This window comes from Amblyomma americanum, chromosome 10 (genome assembly GCF_052857255.1).
Source record: "Amblyomma americanum isolate KBUSLIRL-KWMA chromosome 10, ASM5285725v1, whole genome shotgun sequence".
In the NCBI taxonomy this organism is placed as follows: Eukaryota; Metazoa; Arthropoda; class Arachnida; order Ixodida; family Ixodidae; genus Amblyomma; species Amblyomma americanum.
Window position 1 is genome coordinate 71,083,306 of NC_135506.1, and position 16,196 is coordinate 71,099,501.

General features: G+C 47.5%; 2 protein-coding genes across 2 annotated transcripts; both read left to right on the plus strand.

The window, feature by feature from the left end:
• The first annotated feature begins 244 nt into the window (after window positions 1-244).
• LOC144108388 (uncharacterized) lies at window positions 245-4,624 on the plus strand. Its single transcript, XM_077641635.1, has 4 exons — window positions 245-382; window positions 1,055-1,242; window positions 4,291-4,516; window positions 4,619-4,624. The coding sequence occupies exons 1-4, from the start codon at window positions 245-247 to the stop codon at window positions 4,622-4,624; spliced, it is 558 nt and encodes a 185-aa protein (XP_077497761.1).
• A 1,122-nt stretch (window positions 4,625-5,746) lies between these two features.
• On the plus strand, window positions 5,747-15,983 carry LOC144108389 (uncharacterized). Its single transcript, XM_077641636.1, has 5 exons — window positions 5,747-5,916; window positions 8,648-8,970; window positions 9,477-9,668; window positions 13,788-14,019; window positions 15,465-15,983. Exons 1-5 carry the CDS (start codon window positions 5,806-5,808, stop codon window positions 15,981-15,983), a joined length of 1,377 nt encoding a protein of 458 aa, XP_077497762.1. The 5' UTR covers window positions 5,747-5,805.
• The last annotated feature ends 213 nt before the right edge of the window (window positions 15,984-16,196 follow it).

Sequence of the window (16,196 nt, forward strand, 5' to 3'; positions counted from 1 at the left end):
GGCAGTCTTTATACCCACGGGAAAGGCGATATTGTTTAAAAAGCTGAGTAATAAAAAAACATCGACACCACATTAAACAATTTCATCCCTTGTGGTCTCCCCCGCTAACATTTTTGATACCCCGTCCTGTGGTTTTTCCGGTCGCATAGCCATGGACTTCCGGCTGACGGAGCCCCGCCTGAGCCCCCAGCAGCAAAAGCTGCTGGTCCGCACTGGACTGGTGCTGCTGGCACTGGTGGTGGTGATGACCACCGTGCTCCTGGTGCTCACACGCAGCCACCGGGAGAGGGAGCTGAGTGTCATGGCCTACAAGGGCGCTCCGCACCGCCCGGCGCAACTCTGCAACGCCACCTCGTGCCACCTGGCTGCAGCACTGCTCAAGGCGAGATGCTTGGCGTGCTTAACGCTTGTTACGCTCGCGTTGCGGAAGTGCGTCACGCTTTTGCTTTTGCGCTTACCCCCGCCTCTGAGCATGCACCCTGCGGTTGAAGGGAAAAGAGGTGAAGGAAGTTCCTGCGAAACGACGAGAAGTGGTGGCACTGCAACCTCAGCCAGGAGCTCTTCTTCTCTTTTTAGAGCACCGCCTTTCTTCGTTTCTTACGCTGTTAACCGCGCGGTTAAGTGTTAGCTGCTTCGATAAGCACTCTTCTACCGAAAAGGAGATAAAATATTCCTATCCTGGCCCTCTTTCCGGCTTCCGTCCATGGAGGGACCTGGATAACAAGCCTGGTCCAAGCTTGCCTAGGTGATAATAAAAGAGATGTCATTATAAGTGTGCATACACTCGCAGGTACAGCGTATACTGCACACATGAACGCGTTGGTATGCCTTCAGTGTCCTGTGGCATTGAGTGTAAGATGAGAAAACATGTTCGAGAGGCGAAGAGTTGTTAGTACCTAAGATGTATCTAACAAAAAGAAAACAGCAACAAAGCGGAACTCTGCGCGCATGATCTGTGTGTCTGTTTCTGGGGCTCCTCTGTTCTTGCAATCCTGCCTCCTCGCCAGGTGCGCTCATGTTGGCTACCCGTGCTGCCGGCTGTCGTTGATCGCAGGAGACGCTGAGCAACAGCGGCAGCCCGTGTGACGACTTCTATGCGTTCGTGTGTTCCGGCTGGCTGCGACGACCCTCCTTCGCCAGCACCTACGACACGCAGGCGGCGCTGCTCGCCTGGCAGGCGCGCTCCAGGCTCAGGGGCATGCCGCGGCGTCCGCCGACGACGTTGCCCCGTGCCGGCACGAGGTGAGGATTAAGTGCACGCTTCACTCTCTCTCACTTGCTCACCCTTACTCACTCAATGATTCATTGAATTTATCAGCCATTTTTTTTATCTATCAATCAATGAATCATTTATTAATTCGAAAGCAAGACTAGGCTATGTCAGCAACGGAAGTGTCCGCAGACTGTGGAAGAAAGAGTGGTGTGGTGAAGTATATAAGGTCAGTGATTACAAATGTCTTCAAAATCATTGGTCGTTATTAATATCCCTAATTAACAGCGATAATTAAGAAATTGATTAATTACACTGAACAATGATGTTGATTAACGGGAGTAGTTATTGGAGGCGATTAATGAGGGTCGTTAATTGTGCTATTCAGATCATGTGACGTCATAAGTTGTGACATCCCATACGTCTGAAGATGTCATGCCTAAAACCAATAGGAGTGAAGTAAAAACGGAGCCCTGAATGTTGGTATCTGAGAAGTAGGATGATATGCAGGTTTTCAGTAGGTTCTAGAACATTTCATATGACGTCATATGGACAAGAGCTACTAAAGTCGGCTAGGAGCCACCAACGTCGCAGAAAACACTAATGCTTTCGCATTTCTCCAATGCAGTCTCTGCAGTGCTGTCTAAGTTTTTTGGTGAAAAACCCAGCGACTAACGAAACTACTAAAAATTGTCAGGACGATTAATTAACCTAATGCGAGAAACGTGCTAAAGCGGTTGGGGTTACCCTGAATAATTACTCCTATGCTCTTCGATTAAGAAACCTAATGCTCTTACTCTAGCGAACGCTTTTACTCTAAGCCGAGGCTTCACTGTAGCGACAAGAATTTTCTGAATGGTGCATCTGGGGTTGGGCGATGGATGACGCTTTAGAAGGAGGTGGCTTCACTTGGCAACGCTTCACACAGAGGACGCCGGCATTTTCGCAAAGTTCCACTAGTACTGCTGTCGAAGTATAGCAATTTGTAACCTATCTCGCCGTTCGAGAGTAGCTATTAGCATGAACTTCATAGCTGGAAAGGAGTACCGAATCTAGGCCGGCTTTGATATATAGACGCATGTGGTCTTCATCCGCCTTCATTCTTCGAGCTAGGCAGCACTTGTGGTTATCCTTGGCTGCGTTCGCGGTGTGAGGAACTTCCGCTATCAGCCGCTTCTCATAGCTTCACAGAGCGCTTGTCTTCCTTGACAGATTTTGGTTCCTTAACCCGACCGCGGCGGCCGCGTTTCGATGGAGGCAGTGCACGTTAAAGATCCGCAGGTGGTCGAAATTATTCTGGAGCCCTCCACTACGGCACCTCTTTCTTCCTTTCTTTCCCTCCCTCCTTTATCCCTTCCCTTACGGCGCGGTTCAGGTGTCCACTGATATGTGAGACAGATACTGCGCCATTTCTTTTCCCCAACCAACCCACAGATTTTGGCATTTTACTTACCTCCAGGTTCAGCCGCTCCTGCTTTTCAGGGAATGCAGCGTTCTGGGTATCCATTGCCGATTTCGCTTTTTGAAGTCTCATGACGCTTCCCCGTTCTTGCCCCGCCCTAACGGCATGTTTGTCCTCCTTGCTCGCCTGCTCCCTCACCTTCACCTGCGGCTACCCGTAAAAAGCTGTCAGCGGCTACACTGTCAATCCTCTCTGTCTGTTGAACCAACTGGCTGAATTGCTCGGCAACAGCGGCAGCGCTGCTCCATGGTGCCGACAATTTGGACCCGCAGGAAGAGCGGATAAAAGATGAGGAAAAAGATGCGAGAACACGCACCTCGGGAAGCTACCAGTTAGAAGACGCAGTGTGAGAGCCTACAGCGGCGGCCGATTAGGCTAAGGCATCTGAATACGAAGCTGGTCTTTTCACGCTGACGCAGGTTAGAATCTCATTCGGGTCCCCATTACTCCGGTGCCTACCTTATTGACGGAAAGTTTCAAAAGCTTCAGGGTAAGTTCGGCTTTGTGTTCAGCCTCGGGTTCGATGGCATTATAGCACGATGTTGCACTTCATTTGCCGAGAAAAGCAGAAAAGTCATATTATGCGTAACAAATAACCTTAACTTATACCTAAATAAATTAAAAGTAGGCAATCTACGATCAACTTCAGTATCTTTCGCTTAAATGTGGGGGGTGGGGGGGTGGAGCATCTCTTGTCTGTGTAGTCGTCATCATCATCACGAATCTGGCGTTCCATCAAGGAGAGACCGGGACTTTCCGCTACTGAGCCCCTATCGGGTGTACTTTACGGCGACACGGGCAGTGCTTTCCGTTCAGGCAGGGTCCGTCGAGTGTACCTTTCGGGTAGCTTGATTGATGAGAATAAAAATTATCGAATCACAAAAGGCTCATGAGCGGGTTACATTAAACTCAGCAGCGGTGCAGTGTATGCCATGCGCTGTTTTTATCCTTTACGTGGACACCTTTTGGGCGGGCGAACCGCAAAGTTTCAGCACTTTTGGCAAGGAGGCTTTCAAGGAACATTCAAGCAACCTGCACTGCTTTGCGGCCATATGATCTCATTTTTTTTACAATATTTCCGCGATATCTGGCTTACTTAGTGACATTAAAAAGGCCACTTTGTTCTGAGCGGACACCACTTCATGGGTGAGGGGATGAATGGTGTAAGAAAACGGGATATAGAGTGTCTGCAGGTACTACTTATCACTGCACTGACTTTGTTCATGTTGCCTATTTCAAGATATTGCCGGTGACAAAGAAGTCCGCATTGCCACTACGTACTAGGAGAGTTAGTACGCCTGCTTAACTGAAGTTAGCCAAAGAACCAAGCGACGTAAAAAATAGGTAGACAGAACAGGTATACAACGCAACATGTCCTGTCAACCTCTTTCTTTGTGCTTCCATCTTTCGCTCGGTGTCATCATTCAAATCTACAGTATATACTGCTACTATAGCTTGCCTTCTGCGTGCTACAACACACTGACATACCACATTCGCGTTCAAATGCTACCATGACTGCTAAACCAGGCTTGTCAGGGAGAGCTCACCACCACCTCCAAAAAATGTGGCTAGTGGCTCGTGACTAGTGGCTAGTGACAGTGTCTCGTCTTTGGTCCAGGACTACGGCGTCACAGAGGCAAGAACTCCTGGTCACCAGCAACCGCCGTCCCGCGCCCAGCTCGGCGAAGGCGGCCGCGTTGTACAACGAGTGCCTCGCGGCCTCCATGAAGCATCGCGTCGACGCCCTGGCAGTCTTCCTCAGGGACGTTGGCCTGGGCTTCTCCAACCACGTTAAGAGGCCCGTCGAGCTGGCCATCAAGATCGACCTCTACTACAACCTCAAGGCAAGGCATTGCGCTTTGCTGACTCAACTGTCTTTTCTTTCTTACCTCGATGCTTTGCTTTCCAAACTTTGATAAAGCCTCTGGACGGGTCATTTTCTTCAGCACTAAACCGTTAGGTTAGAGGCTACTTGTCACCCGCGCTGTCAAAGTCTTTCTAAGACTAGATTCCATGAAGCGAAGTCGAAACCATTGCCTATTGGTGCTGATAGCAAATTCGTTGCTCAGCTTAATCACAGAGGTCCTTTGGTTATGCCCCATAGAATACGACTATATCGCTTCAGATTGCGTGAAGATGCCCACTGCAAGTTCTACCTTGTACCACTACAGCACTGATTCACCGACTGATTGGATGATGGCTACGTAAGCGGAGAGAAGCTCCGATTAATAATGGGAACCGCCCAGAAGAGACAGATTACTAATTGAAAGCAAAGAAGTGAAAGCAAGTTATTATGATTAGTGGAGGCAAATAATAGAGTCAGTACGGAGAGCAAGAGGGTAAGGTAGCAAAGCATTTGGGGCGTCACTTCAAGATGCGCTGAGGACAACTCTCAGTAATTGTTTAATTACTTCGCTCTTTCTGACTACGTTAACGTTTGTACGCCAACAAAATACGTTTTTTATCAGCGGGAAAGCTGAATTTAAGAACCTTCCGACAAGGCAGTTCGAACTCGGTCCTTATCGGAAAGGGTGGGTTGACACCGTTTTGAAGCGAAGGGCTTTGTAACGTAGCCTCTGGGACCTGAAAAAAAAGTCTATGAAAGCATTTCACTTCCGAAATCAGCCGCAGATAGCGACACCTGTATGTCGTTTTTAGGTTCTTTCTAGCTCATAAAAGCTACGCTTTCGGTGAAAGTGGTCTCTGAGTAAAACGCTTCAAAAATATAGGCAAACTTTTATTAGTCCTCAGTGTGCCTTTAACGTCATCAATGCATTCTTTGCTGTTACTAGCGACAGAGTTACTGTCCACAAGCTGTGCCAGAATTACTTCACTGCCTCATCGAATAACGAGTGGCAATACAAAATCAGGCGTATAAAGCCACAGCCAAAAAGCACGTTCACACTTTTGTAGCCGACAAAGAACATGCGGTGTTGACACTTGATGCGACGTTGACACCGGCTTTTCTGCTGGAAAGTGAACAATGGCGGCGTATTTCGCTCATTCGTGACGCCCAAATGCTCAGCTGTGAGCGTATCATGAGTGGCTAATGCACTCCGGCGGCCCGCAGACGCTGTTCGACCTGCGCCGGCACCCGACGTGGCGGCGTCCCGACGGCCGGCCACTGCTGTCCATGGGCCGGAGAGCGGACCTGGACTCCTGGCGGCGCGAGAGGGAACACATGCGCCGCCACGGGGCCTACCTGGAGTTCGTCCAGAGATACGTCGTGGCCGTCGTGGCACACGTGTGTACCCGTCCCGGAGCAGCACTGTTGCTCGCTGTCTATAGGGTTAGAGAACGGAATCCAAACGAACGGGAACGTAGCCGAGGTCTTCAGACAGTCGTGTGGGAAGAAGGGATTGCGGGATCTGCTGGGGATGCGGTGGCTGCCACATGTGCAGGAGAGTTATTTGGAAACGAATGACACACATTAGTCGTGCAGTAGACGTAACTGGGATGATGATGCTGATGACTATGATAAGCGTGACACTTCTGCTCTAATTCAAGAGCATAACGCCTTTGTGGGTCAGATAATTTACATCCTCTTAGTAAACCTGAATGCAGTCACCGTGAACCATTCCGTTGCTGCTACTACCCCCGTAATCACGGGAGGAGCGGATGCAGAAAAGAACTATTCCCTAAACTTTTTTTATTCCAGAAAATTTAACTGGCAATGACAAAAACGGCGATCATGTCTTCCTCATTTTCTTGTTCCTTGTCTTTTTGCGCCGTAATATTACGGGGCGTATTTTATTAATGACATTTTGAATTGATGCGATGCACTAAGGTGATATTGTGGCCAGTTCATTGTGACTACGCGGTTAAGATTAAACCTTCTCAAGTTAAGCCCCATAAAATGTCAAGAAATGTTAACTGCCTGTGCTGGTCCTTCGCGAGGCTATCTTACAGGGTCCTCGTAACACCGTTCGAGCATGTAAACCTCTCAATTGTGAGATTGTGTTATGAACATACGATGCAAATAATAAACTTGTACGTGCACCACACAACCCACAATCACGCTCGATAGTTGGCGAGCCATTTGCGCTCATTTTTTTACTCTCGCCCTCCTCCGTGTAACGCGCCTGCGTATGCCGGTTAAGAGATGGACATTGGTCCGATTGTTTCTGACGTCACACGGAAGAGTGGCGTGTTTTGAGCGCGCAAAATTGACGAGAGGAGAGGGAAAGACTCGAAGATGCTGAATTTCAAATTTTGACTGCAGATAACTCCGCTTCTACATGACTCATTAAATTTTTTTTTCTGGATGACATACCTGAAGTGGATATCAGCCATACTGCAACTTTATTGCATGTATTGCAGGTCCCTGTAACAGTATTCTACAATGGCTTTGCAAGAATCTTCCTTAAAACTTTCGCAGTGCCAAGGATTCTCTTAACTTTAAAGCGATACACAGTACCTTGTCTAGTGGGCTTTATCGATCCAAATCGATGATGGTCAAATTTCGGGGTGAGGCGGGCAACATTTTGAAAATGACCCAGGTTTAATTGTAGACACCATCTTAATCTGTTTTAAGCAAACTGCGTTTGAGGCAGAGAGGTGCTGTAGCCGAATATCGAAGATGACCGTAATACGCTTCGATTGCCTTCTTTTGTACAATGATTGAATTGTTATGATTGCTCTGAGTCGTAGTGCTCCATATAAGAATACAATAAGACAATTTCGAATAGAAAAGGGCTTAGTACAGAGACAACTTCAATGAATCTGGCATGACTTGAGAAATTCTATAAAGACAACCAAATGTTTTACTCTGATCAGATAAAGGACTGGAAACATGAATATTTCAAGAAAAAGCTCCGGCAAACCATAAACCCAGGAATTTGACTGCTGACTCTTTCAATTATTGTGCTCCCATATTGAATATTATTTCGTAGCGTGTAGTGATGTTGATGGACCTAAATATAATGTAGTTAGTTTTCGTAAGGTTTAGGGTGGAGATTTTTGACTGCAACTATACATATAACCTAATTTGGTAAATATTAGTAATGCTTTCTACGGCAAGCTGTGAAGAGGCAGTAAAAGAAAGGTTCGTGTCGCGGAGTCCATTACATGGTAGGGAGAACCTAATATTTGGGATATATCAATTATGCACACTAAGAATACTAAAGGTACTGATATGTAGCTTTGCGGAACACCTTTAGAAAATCTCTTGAAAAGCAATTCTTATAGTGATTGAGTATTTTACCTTTTGCTTGCATTATTGATTGCGACTTCGTGAACTACCTTTTTTTTCGGCCATTCTTTGTCTACGTGATTTCTATAGCCCCGCTTTTCCCCCTCCTGGCCATAAACGTTGGCCTGCAGTATTTTGACATAAATAAATACTCAAGTGAAGATGCCTCACCTTTTTCCCTGAGCGTGCCCATGTCTTAATGATTAAATAAATATAGGCTAGTTGGTTAACAGCGTGGCCTTCCATCGTTGTGCATTCGGTCGGAAACTTGGACACAATGACGGCGCACTAGCGTTCTTTGCCGTTTCACTGTTGTTGTGTCGAAATTTAGAAATCTGCAGCGACACAAAAGCATGATGATAAAACAAATAATTGGCAGTGGTTTAACTCTTCTAAACCTAGTTAGACAGAGCGAAAGATTCAATATACTTGGTTACGTTTGGTTAGATGCTTTAAACGCCTCGTAGGCGTTTCAGGCACACTGGCAGATGCACTCTCTTTCACCCATGACGAAACTCCGTACGAGAGAGGCGTCGCCTCGTTAAGCGAACGCCCAGTCACTTGCATAATCACGTGACCACATCTGGCGAAGCGGCAGTCGGCGCATCGCGGTCGGAGCAGTGGCTGCAGCTGCGGCGAGTTACTTGGTCTGACGTCACAGCCACACCTCCGGCGCTCCTCCTGCTGAAGGCCAAACTGCAACACCCGATGACCTTGGCGAAACATGCGTAGTGGAGCTCTCGCTGCTAAAGCTAATCTCTTCTCCACCTCGCTCTCGGCGCAGGAGAACGCGACCGAAGAAACAGTCCACGACGTTGACTTCATTGCGCACCACATCATGTCCACGGAGGAGTCTGTCCTTGCGGTGTCTGCGGTAATCCCCGACGAAGACCCCGACCAATTCTACGCCATCGTCCCGCTGCTGGCGGACAGCGGACCCTCGATGTCGTCGCCGCTGACGCTGAACAATTTAAGCGAGGCAGCGGTGGGCCACCCGGCGATGCTCGCATACCAAGACTTTTTATTCGTTGAGGTAGAATCCTCTGATTTGGCCGCCTACATCACCTGGGAGCTTGTGCGATGCCTCGGACCACTCGCTGACCAAAGGTGAGTTTTTGTGCATCATTTTCGCTTCAGGTAGGCTTTAAAGCGGGGGCGTCATCGCAAGTTTCTTTGAGGTACTGTTCTCGACAACGTTACTCCACCAGAAGCACCCACCTTAAAAAAAAAACAGGGCAGAAATGCAAATATGCAGTCCAAACGATACAAGATTTGAAGATAACATCTTTGTACTGGTATGCCCTTAGTTATCATATTGTCTGCGTCTCCAAAGCGTACAGAAAAAGACAGAGAACGTACTGAGGCATTGCAGTGTGTTCTGTGTTCGCATCTACCAAAACAGGAGGCAGTGAAAGGTGTCGGATGATATTAGGATGTTAGAGAGGGAAAGGAGGCCGCAGCCTCCGCAGGAGCGGTTAAGCGGAGAAACGCGGAAATCTGTGCCCTGCAGCGCTTGTACTTAGGTTGACGATTATGACTGGCACTGGATGGCCAGTTCCTCTCTTGCATTGTTGTAACGTCGGCATGATTCGTGTTTTCCTTACAAATTGCAGGCTTTCGTACGGCACCTCTGAGGCCAGCTGCTTCGAGGCTGTGTACAGGCTGATGCCGTACCCTAGCGTGCTGCCGTACATGGAGGAGCTGGACTCTTACAGCGGCTGGGAGGAGGCCGAGCTCATCTTCAGGGACGTCTCCGAGGCTATGGTCGGGTTCATGAAGAAGCAAGGAATCAGGCTTCGGACCACGTGAGTGGGTTTACACCAGAAAAAGACGTCTGATTGCATCCATTGGCCGTTCTCAAAGAACCAGACAAATGAAGATCCTATACTCGTGGACAGCTTTGTGTGGTATTCAAAATCAAATCTGGAGGACCGAAGCGCAAATTCCATTTAAGGCCAGAATTAGTCCTAAAGACCATCAGATGAGGCTAACGCGTTTACATAGACGATTTTGCAACTAGTTCGTGCTTAACAAGAAAATGACCCCGGCAGCCACCCTTCGGATTTTATACAGGGTTGAAATTTAAGGTAGGAAAGAAAGCGGTGGTCAAAGGCATCTTGTCGGCGACCGAATCTGCCGTCTACGGAAGAGGGTTAGAGTAAAGATTCTTCGTTTACTGGCTGGACATCTTAGCGCATTGACACGGAGAGAAAGACCTATCCCCTCTTTCCCGCTTATACTTGATCTGTTACCACGGACAGTTGTTCACGGGTAAAGGAAACTGTTGAACGTAGCCATTTGTCATGAAATACCGCCTGCCTTTAAGCAACTGCAAACCTTGTCCCTTGTTAGACAACCAAGTCAACAAAAAGTGATAAAAGTCTCGTTGCAGAGTGCGTGCTTCGTATCCTCTTGTTGAATAAACACTGGAGCGTACTGTGACTGCGCAAACTGCTGAACACCGTGATTAAAAAAAGATGCATGGTTTCCTGCGCGACTACTTAATCGGCGGCCATTTGTGTCTGATTTTCGGAAAGCATACTTGTTTATACGTACCTGCTTCGGTGATCGAATTATGTTTCACAACTTGATGCAACGCACAACTGCATTCAAATTTCTGCTAAATAAATGGGAACCCAAAAACTCATTTTAAGCTTGGAATAAAACAAAACCTGTTCAACGTACTTTCTTTGTCACGAGAGTACGTAAGCTGCATCGTTTTACTATTTTCATGTGCACACAATTGACTTGAAAGTTACTTCCATTTACTCCGAAGCAGCGCTGTTCTCACTCAGAAAGTGAGTCTTTAAATAATGAAAACTTTCCTCGAGCCTAATTGCACTGACATACTCTCATACTTAAATTTTCTGAGGAAATCTCAAGCAAACATAGAGCACTAACGGCTCCGCATTAGGCTCGACCACGTCCGCGATTGCCAGTGCTGCTTAAAAGCTCGAAAGCAGCAAATTGCTTCGTCTACTTCAAATTATAATGCTTCGCCCAGCCGTCTAGAATCAACGGTAACCTCGTAATCAGCAGTAGACTGTTTCAGACACATATTTGTCTCTTTTTCGTGTGTCACTACACCAGCCGTTATGGCACAACGAGCGATGTTAAACACGAAATTATTTGTCTTGCAAGAAAAACTAATACTCTTCGATTAAGCCCCATGCCTGTTGACAGGGCTGGGTGTGTGGCAGCTCTGATCTCTAATTCAGCTCAATTTAAGCGCGATAGAACCCAGGCCCCGTTGCCTCTCATTCGGCGTGACATGTAGTTCCTCGAAATAAGGAATTGCTAGCTCTTTCCCGCTTACAATGTGAGAAAAAAATCCCCTCAGAGGCGATTTTGGCATATCTAGAATGTAAGTGAATTTGAAATAAGCATAAAAAAATGCCACTCGCAACATAAACACACCCTGCAGGTTTAAAATTGTTTGATAGCAAAACTAATATTTCGCCCCTCCCGACAGCGAGTAGGCGACATCGAGTGCTGTGCGTTCTAATCAGGCTGGTGAACTTTATTCCTTGCGTATACCTTTCAAGATTTGATGCTGCAGTACCAATGTGCCCTCCGAGATCTTTAATAATGTTAAGGGTATCCCTTGAGTACCTCTATTTTATTGTTTTCTTTGCATATGGCCTTTTTTCTCATCCTGCCTCTCTCACTCTCTGGTTTTCTCTAACACGTAAATGTAACAAACATTGCACCCGCCGCAGTGGCTCAGTAGTTACGGTGCTCGGCTACTGAACCGATGTACCCGGGTTCGAATCCGACCGCGGTGGCCGCGTTTCGATGGAGGTGAAACGCAAAAAGGCACCCGCGGTTGAAATTATTCCCTAGCTCTCTACCGTGGCACCCCTTTCTTCCTTTCTTCTTTCACTCCCTCCTTTATCCCTTTCTTATGGCGTGATTCAGGTGTCCACCCAGATACGCGAAACAGTTAATGCGCGATTATTTCCTTTCCTCAAAAATCAAATTTAATTTAACAAACATCTCAATCATATTTCCGGCATCCCCCTTAAAGTTGGCGTTTTTGCAAGAAGCATCCTTCAAAGGCAAAGCACTCTTTAAAGAAGGCAGTGTTATGGGCAGGTAATAATAATAATAATAATAATAATAATAATAATAATAATAATAATAATAATAATAATAATAATAATAATAATAATAATAATAATTCCAGGTTCAGCCGCTCCTGCTTTTCAGGGAATGCAACGTTCTGGGTATCCATTGGTTAATTGGTTTTTGGGAGGAAAGGAAACGGCGCAGTATCTGTCTCATATATCGTTGGACACCTGAACCGCGCCGTAAGGGAAGGGATAAAGGAGGGAGTGAAAGAAGAAAGGAAGAAGTGCCGTAGTGGAGGGCTCCGGAATAATTTCGACCACCCGGGGATCTTTAACGTGCACTGACATCGCACAGCACACGGGCGTCTTAGCGTTTTTCCTCCATAAAAACGCAGCCGCCGCGGTCGGTTCGAACCCGGGAACTCCGGATCAGTAGTCGAGCGCCCTAACCACTGAGCCACCGCGGCGGGGCATGGGCAGGTATGCAACATGAGCTTTGGGTACAGAGAACCCGGATAATGCTGAGCACGAAGGGATGGCGAAATACTTCAATATATCGATAATACGATACAATAGCGCACTCCTCGACATTTGTGGCTATGACTAACTTGCACCCAGTCGAACTATTGAATAAGAGATTCTTCGATCATTCAACCGCGCTCGATTCACAGCCCTGATACTAATAGTGCTACTGTTACCTCTTACTACAGTGACTGTGCCCCAGGCTACGGGAAAGCTATCTGATACAGCTTAACCCTTACGAAGAATGATTTAGATACTGCGATTAAGGTTTACATCCTATGTGGCCTCCTAAAGGGATACAGAGGAAAACGTTTTGAAATTTTTCGTGTAGTAAAATTCGATAGTGCCGCTTTTTGTTGCTCGCTCAATTTTTTTTAAGCAGCAACAAAGTGATTGATAAAAAAATTTGACGTCCAACTTCAAATACAGTTTTAAAAAAGTCAGAAAAATTCCTGACTTTGGCCATGAAGCCGAATGAATCGAAAACTCCGTGATCGCAACCACGAGGAGAAGGATGGCGTAGCGCAGAGCCAGAGGCCCGCGGAAATCAAAAATCATCGACGTCTTCTCAGTTTCCTTGTGAAGACAGCTTGTAGTGGCGAAACCTATTGCAATTTTTTTACTTTCTGTCTTTTAAATGATACTTTTTCAGCTAAAATATATTCCTAAACGTCGCGAACACACACACACACACATTATATATATATATATATATATATATATATATATATATATATATATATATATATATATATATATATATATATATAATATTGCCTTAAATGTTTATTTCACTTCACAATTCAGAATCATTCTTTTATTCGTGGAAGCATTTTTCCTCGCCACCGACTTTTCGAGCTATCCTATAATGTAGGACAAAAGGCAAAATGCCCTGCCTATTACGTGTTGCAAAGCTTAGAGCATTTGACATCGACTCTAATGCCACATTAACTTCACGCGTTGTGGTCTTTCCTTAGCAGCGCCCAAATATTGTTAGCGTTTCTTGCGGAATCACGATGCGGTCGATGCTTTCGAATCTGCTCCCTGCTTCCAAATAAGACTGGCAGCTCATTCTGAAAGTAGAAAACGCACAAAAATGAGTGTGCACAATGCAACGCCTGCACGTGAAAAGTTTGGAGACTCCTTCACATACACTGGTGGTCGCAAGTTTTATATGCTAATTTTTTAGGAATTGCTGCACAAAAGAAGCGGTTTCTTACACGTCGGAAACCGGCCACATATGGGTTAATGTGGCTTGGTCATCCGTAATAGCGAGGGGTAGTCATTCGATATAGTCCAACATCGATTTCTACGTCGATATCACGGGTGCAGCGAAGCCAGCTTTCGCCTGCGCCTTCCCACGGCCACCCAGCTGGACACCTTCTACGAGGAGCTACAAGTGGAGGACGACGACGAGACTTCCGGGCAAGCGGATGTGGAGGAGCGGCCTTTCCTCCACGCGTACCTGGCCTCGCTGTCCCAGATACGCAGCAAGGAGCTCTTCAGCATCGTCCAGGCCGACGCTTTCTACCCGGTGCCACCTCCAAGAAGCAGACAAGTGCAGGCGAGTGTACCTGACATTTACGACACATCGCCTAGAGGAAAAATCCACAGGGACCCCCAATCCCATTGTGCGTAGACAGTGCGATAGCATTACGCGCTGTTCATGCCTTTACCTTGACTTTTGTTTCATTCGTGCGTGGAGGCGTTTGCGGACACTTACCCATCCTTACGGGTAACGGAGTGGACTCCAAGAGACGCCAAGCGTAGCTGGGAGCAGCAGAAAGTTAGGTGGGCGGAGGAGATTAAGAAGTTTACGAGCATACGGTGGGCGCAGTTGGCAAAGTACGGGGTTAATTGAAGTGACGTGGGAGAGGCCTCTTCCCTGCAGTGAGCGTAGTCAGGCTGATGATGGTCATTATGATGATTACCCGTCGGTCTGCACACATCGAGACATTCATTCGGGTCATATAGCGGGCGGTAGCAGGTTTTCCCGAGGATGATGATGATACCAACTTTATGTTCCACCAGATAAGGAGGCCTCCTACTCCCCGTCCCCGACAAGCAGGCCTGGGTGACGGGGGCCGAGAACTCCGCGGTTAGAAGCAGGCAAACAGGCATTGACTCCTCTAAGGTATCTCCAGGTGAAGACACGGACGTATATAGTTAATTCCGGTCTCGTGACGTCACACCCCTGCAGCCATTCAGCGAAATGTATGACCAGCGACGCATTTTTCCCCGTTCAGGCTTCTAATGCCATTGCGTTGAACATAATTAGACGCACAAGCGAAGCGGTGGTCACAACTGCAGCCAAAATGCATCCCCACTGGCTGCCTACAAGAGTCCCTGTATTCTAGTGAGACTATTTTCGTTTGCCGCATCTTCCTCTTTTTGCATTTCCAAGTTCCCCTGGACAGCATTATAAGATATCCTGCTACTTACGTGTCTGTGAACGTAGTGTGCACCTTTAAATCTCAACTATACGAATTAACATCTACTACTCACTCCACGTGGAACTTTTCCGGGCCACCAATCAGACAAGAATTGATACTGGTCGACGGGTGAAAGACGTAATTTTTCAGTAACGAGGTATTACGGCGCTAACGCAGTTATTTCTCACCAGAAAAAGTTCCGAAAGAATCGCCAGAAACGCCTTATTGTCTCAACTTTTCAAGGACCGACATCGTGGAGAAGATACAGAATTACACAACACATTCTACACGCATGATACATTGCAATCCCCTCTCCCCGTTTGCCGTGCATTCCCGCTTCCTCCTGGACTGTCTGGGTGTGTTGCAAAAGCAACGAATACTCCCTAAGAGACTAACTTTAAATGAACAACAACCGTAGTGAGTCCCCCGAAGTACTAACTATTACGAGGACTATTTATATATGGTGCAGCTATAGGCTCTACACATTTTTCGCCTGACATGCAATACTTTTATTCTCCTTGTCTTTCTCCTCCTCCTCAGTTCAGTGTCATCTCTGCACGACGTTCTATTCGCGCAGCTCAACCTGCGGTGTGCGCAGGTCACCCAAGACGGCGAGAGCCGCGTTCCCCTGACGTGGCTCTTGCCTCCGCGGTTCGGCGCCCACGTGCCCCCGGCGCTCAACTACGGTGGCTTCGGCCTCGAACTCGCCGCAGCCCTGCCCCGGGGCGTGCCACTGACCACATCGTGGCTCGAGTGCCTCGAGCGACTCGAACCCCGCCTGGCGCTGCGCGGCCACAACGACGGCCCCGCGCGTCTGGCGCTCGCCGCCGAGGTAGTGGTGGCGTTCGTCGACCACCACCTCAAGGTGGGCCGCCCGATCCTGCTGCCCGGCCTGGAGGAGGTCAGCGAGGAGATGCTGTTCTTCGTCAGCGCCTGCGCGGGCATGTGCGCCAAGAACGACCCAGAGGCCTCCTACCGCTGCAATCTGGCCGCCAGGAACTCGCGCCTCTTCGCTCAGACATTCAACTGCGCCGAAGGGTCGTACATGAATCCTTCGGAGCGTTGCCCCTATGCTAACTACACTCGAAAAGGATAGTAAGAATAAAAGACATTACAATCCGCATATGTTTTCAAAATCGTCCACTGTACCCATGGCAACGTACAACAGACACGTTGGTGCCTAAATAGATTAGGTTATCCAAGTGACCTTGAGCAAGAATTGAGAGGGACAAGCAATTGAAGACAAAGGAGAAGATAGCCTCGGTAGGAGAAGGCACTCTTCAATAATCACTGGAGGTATTCGCCTGGT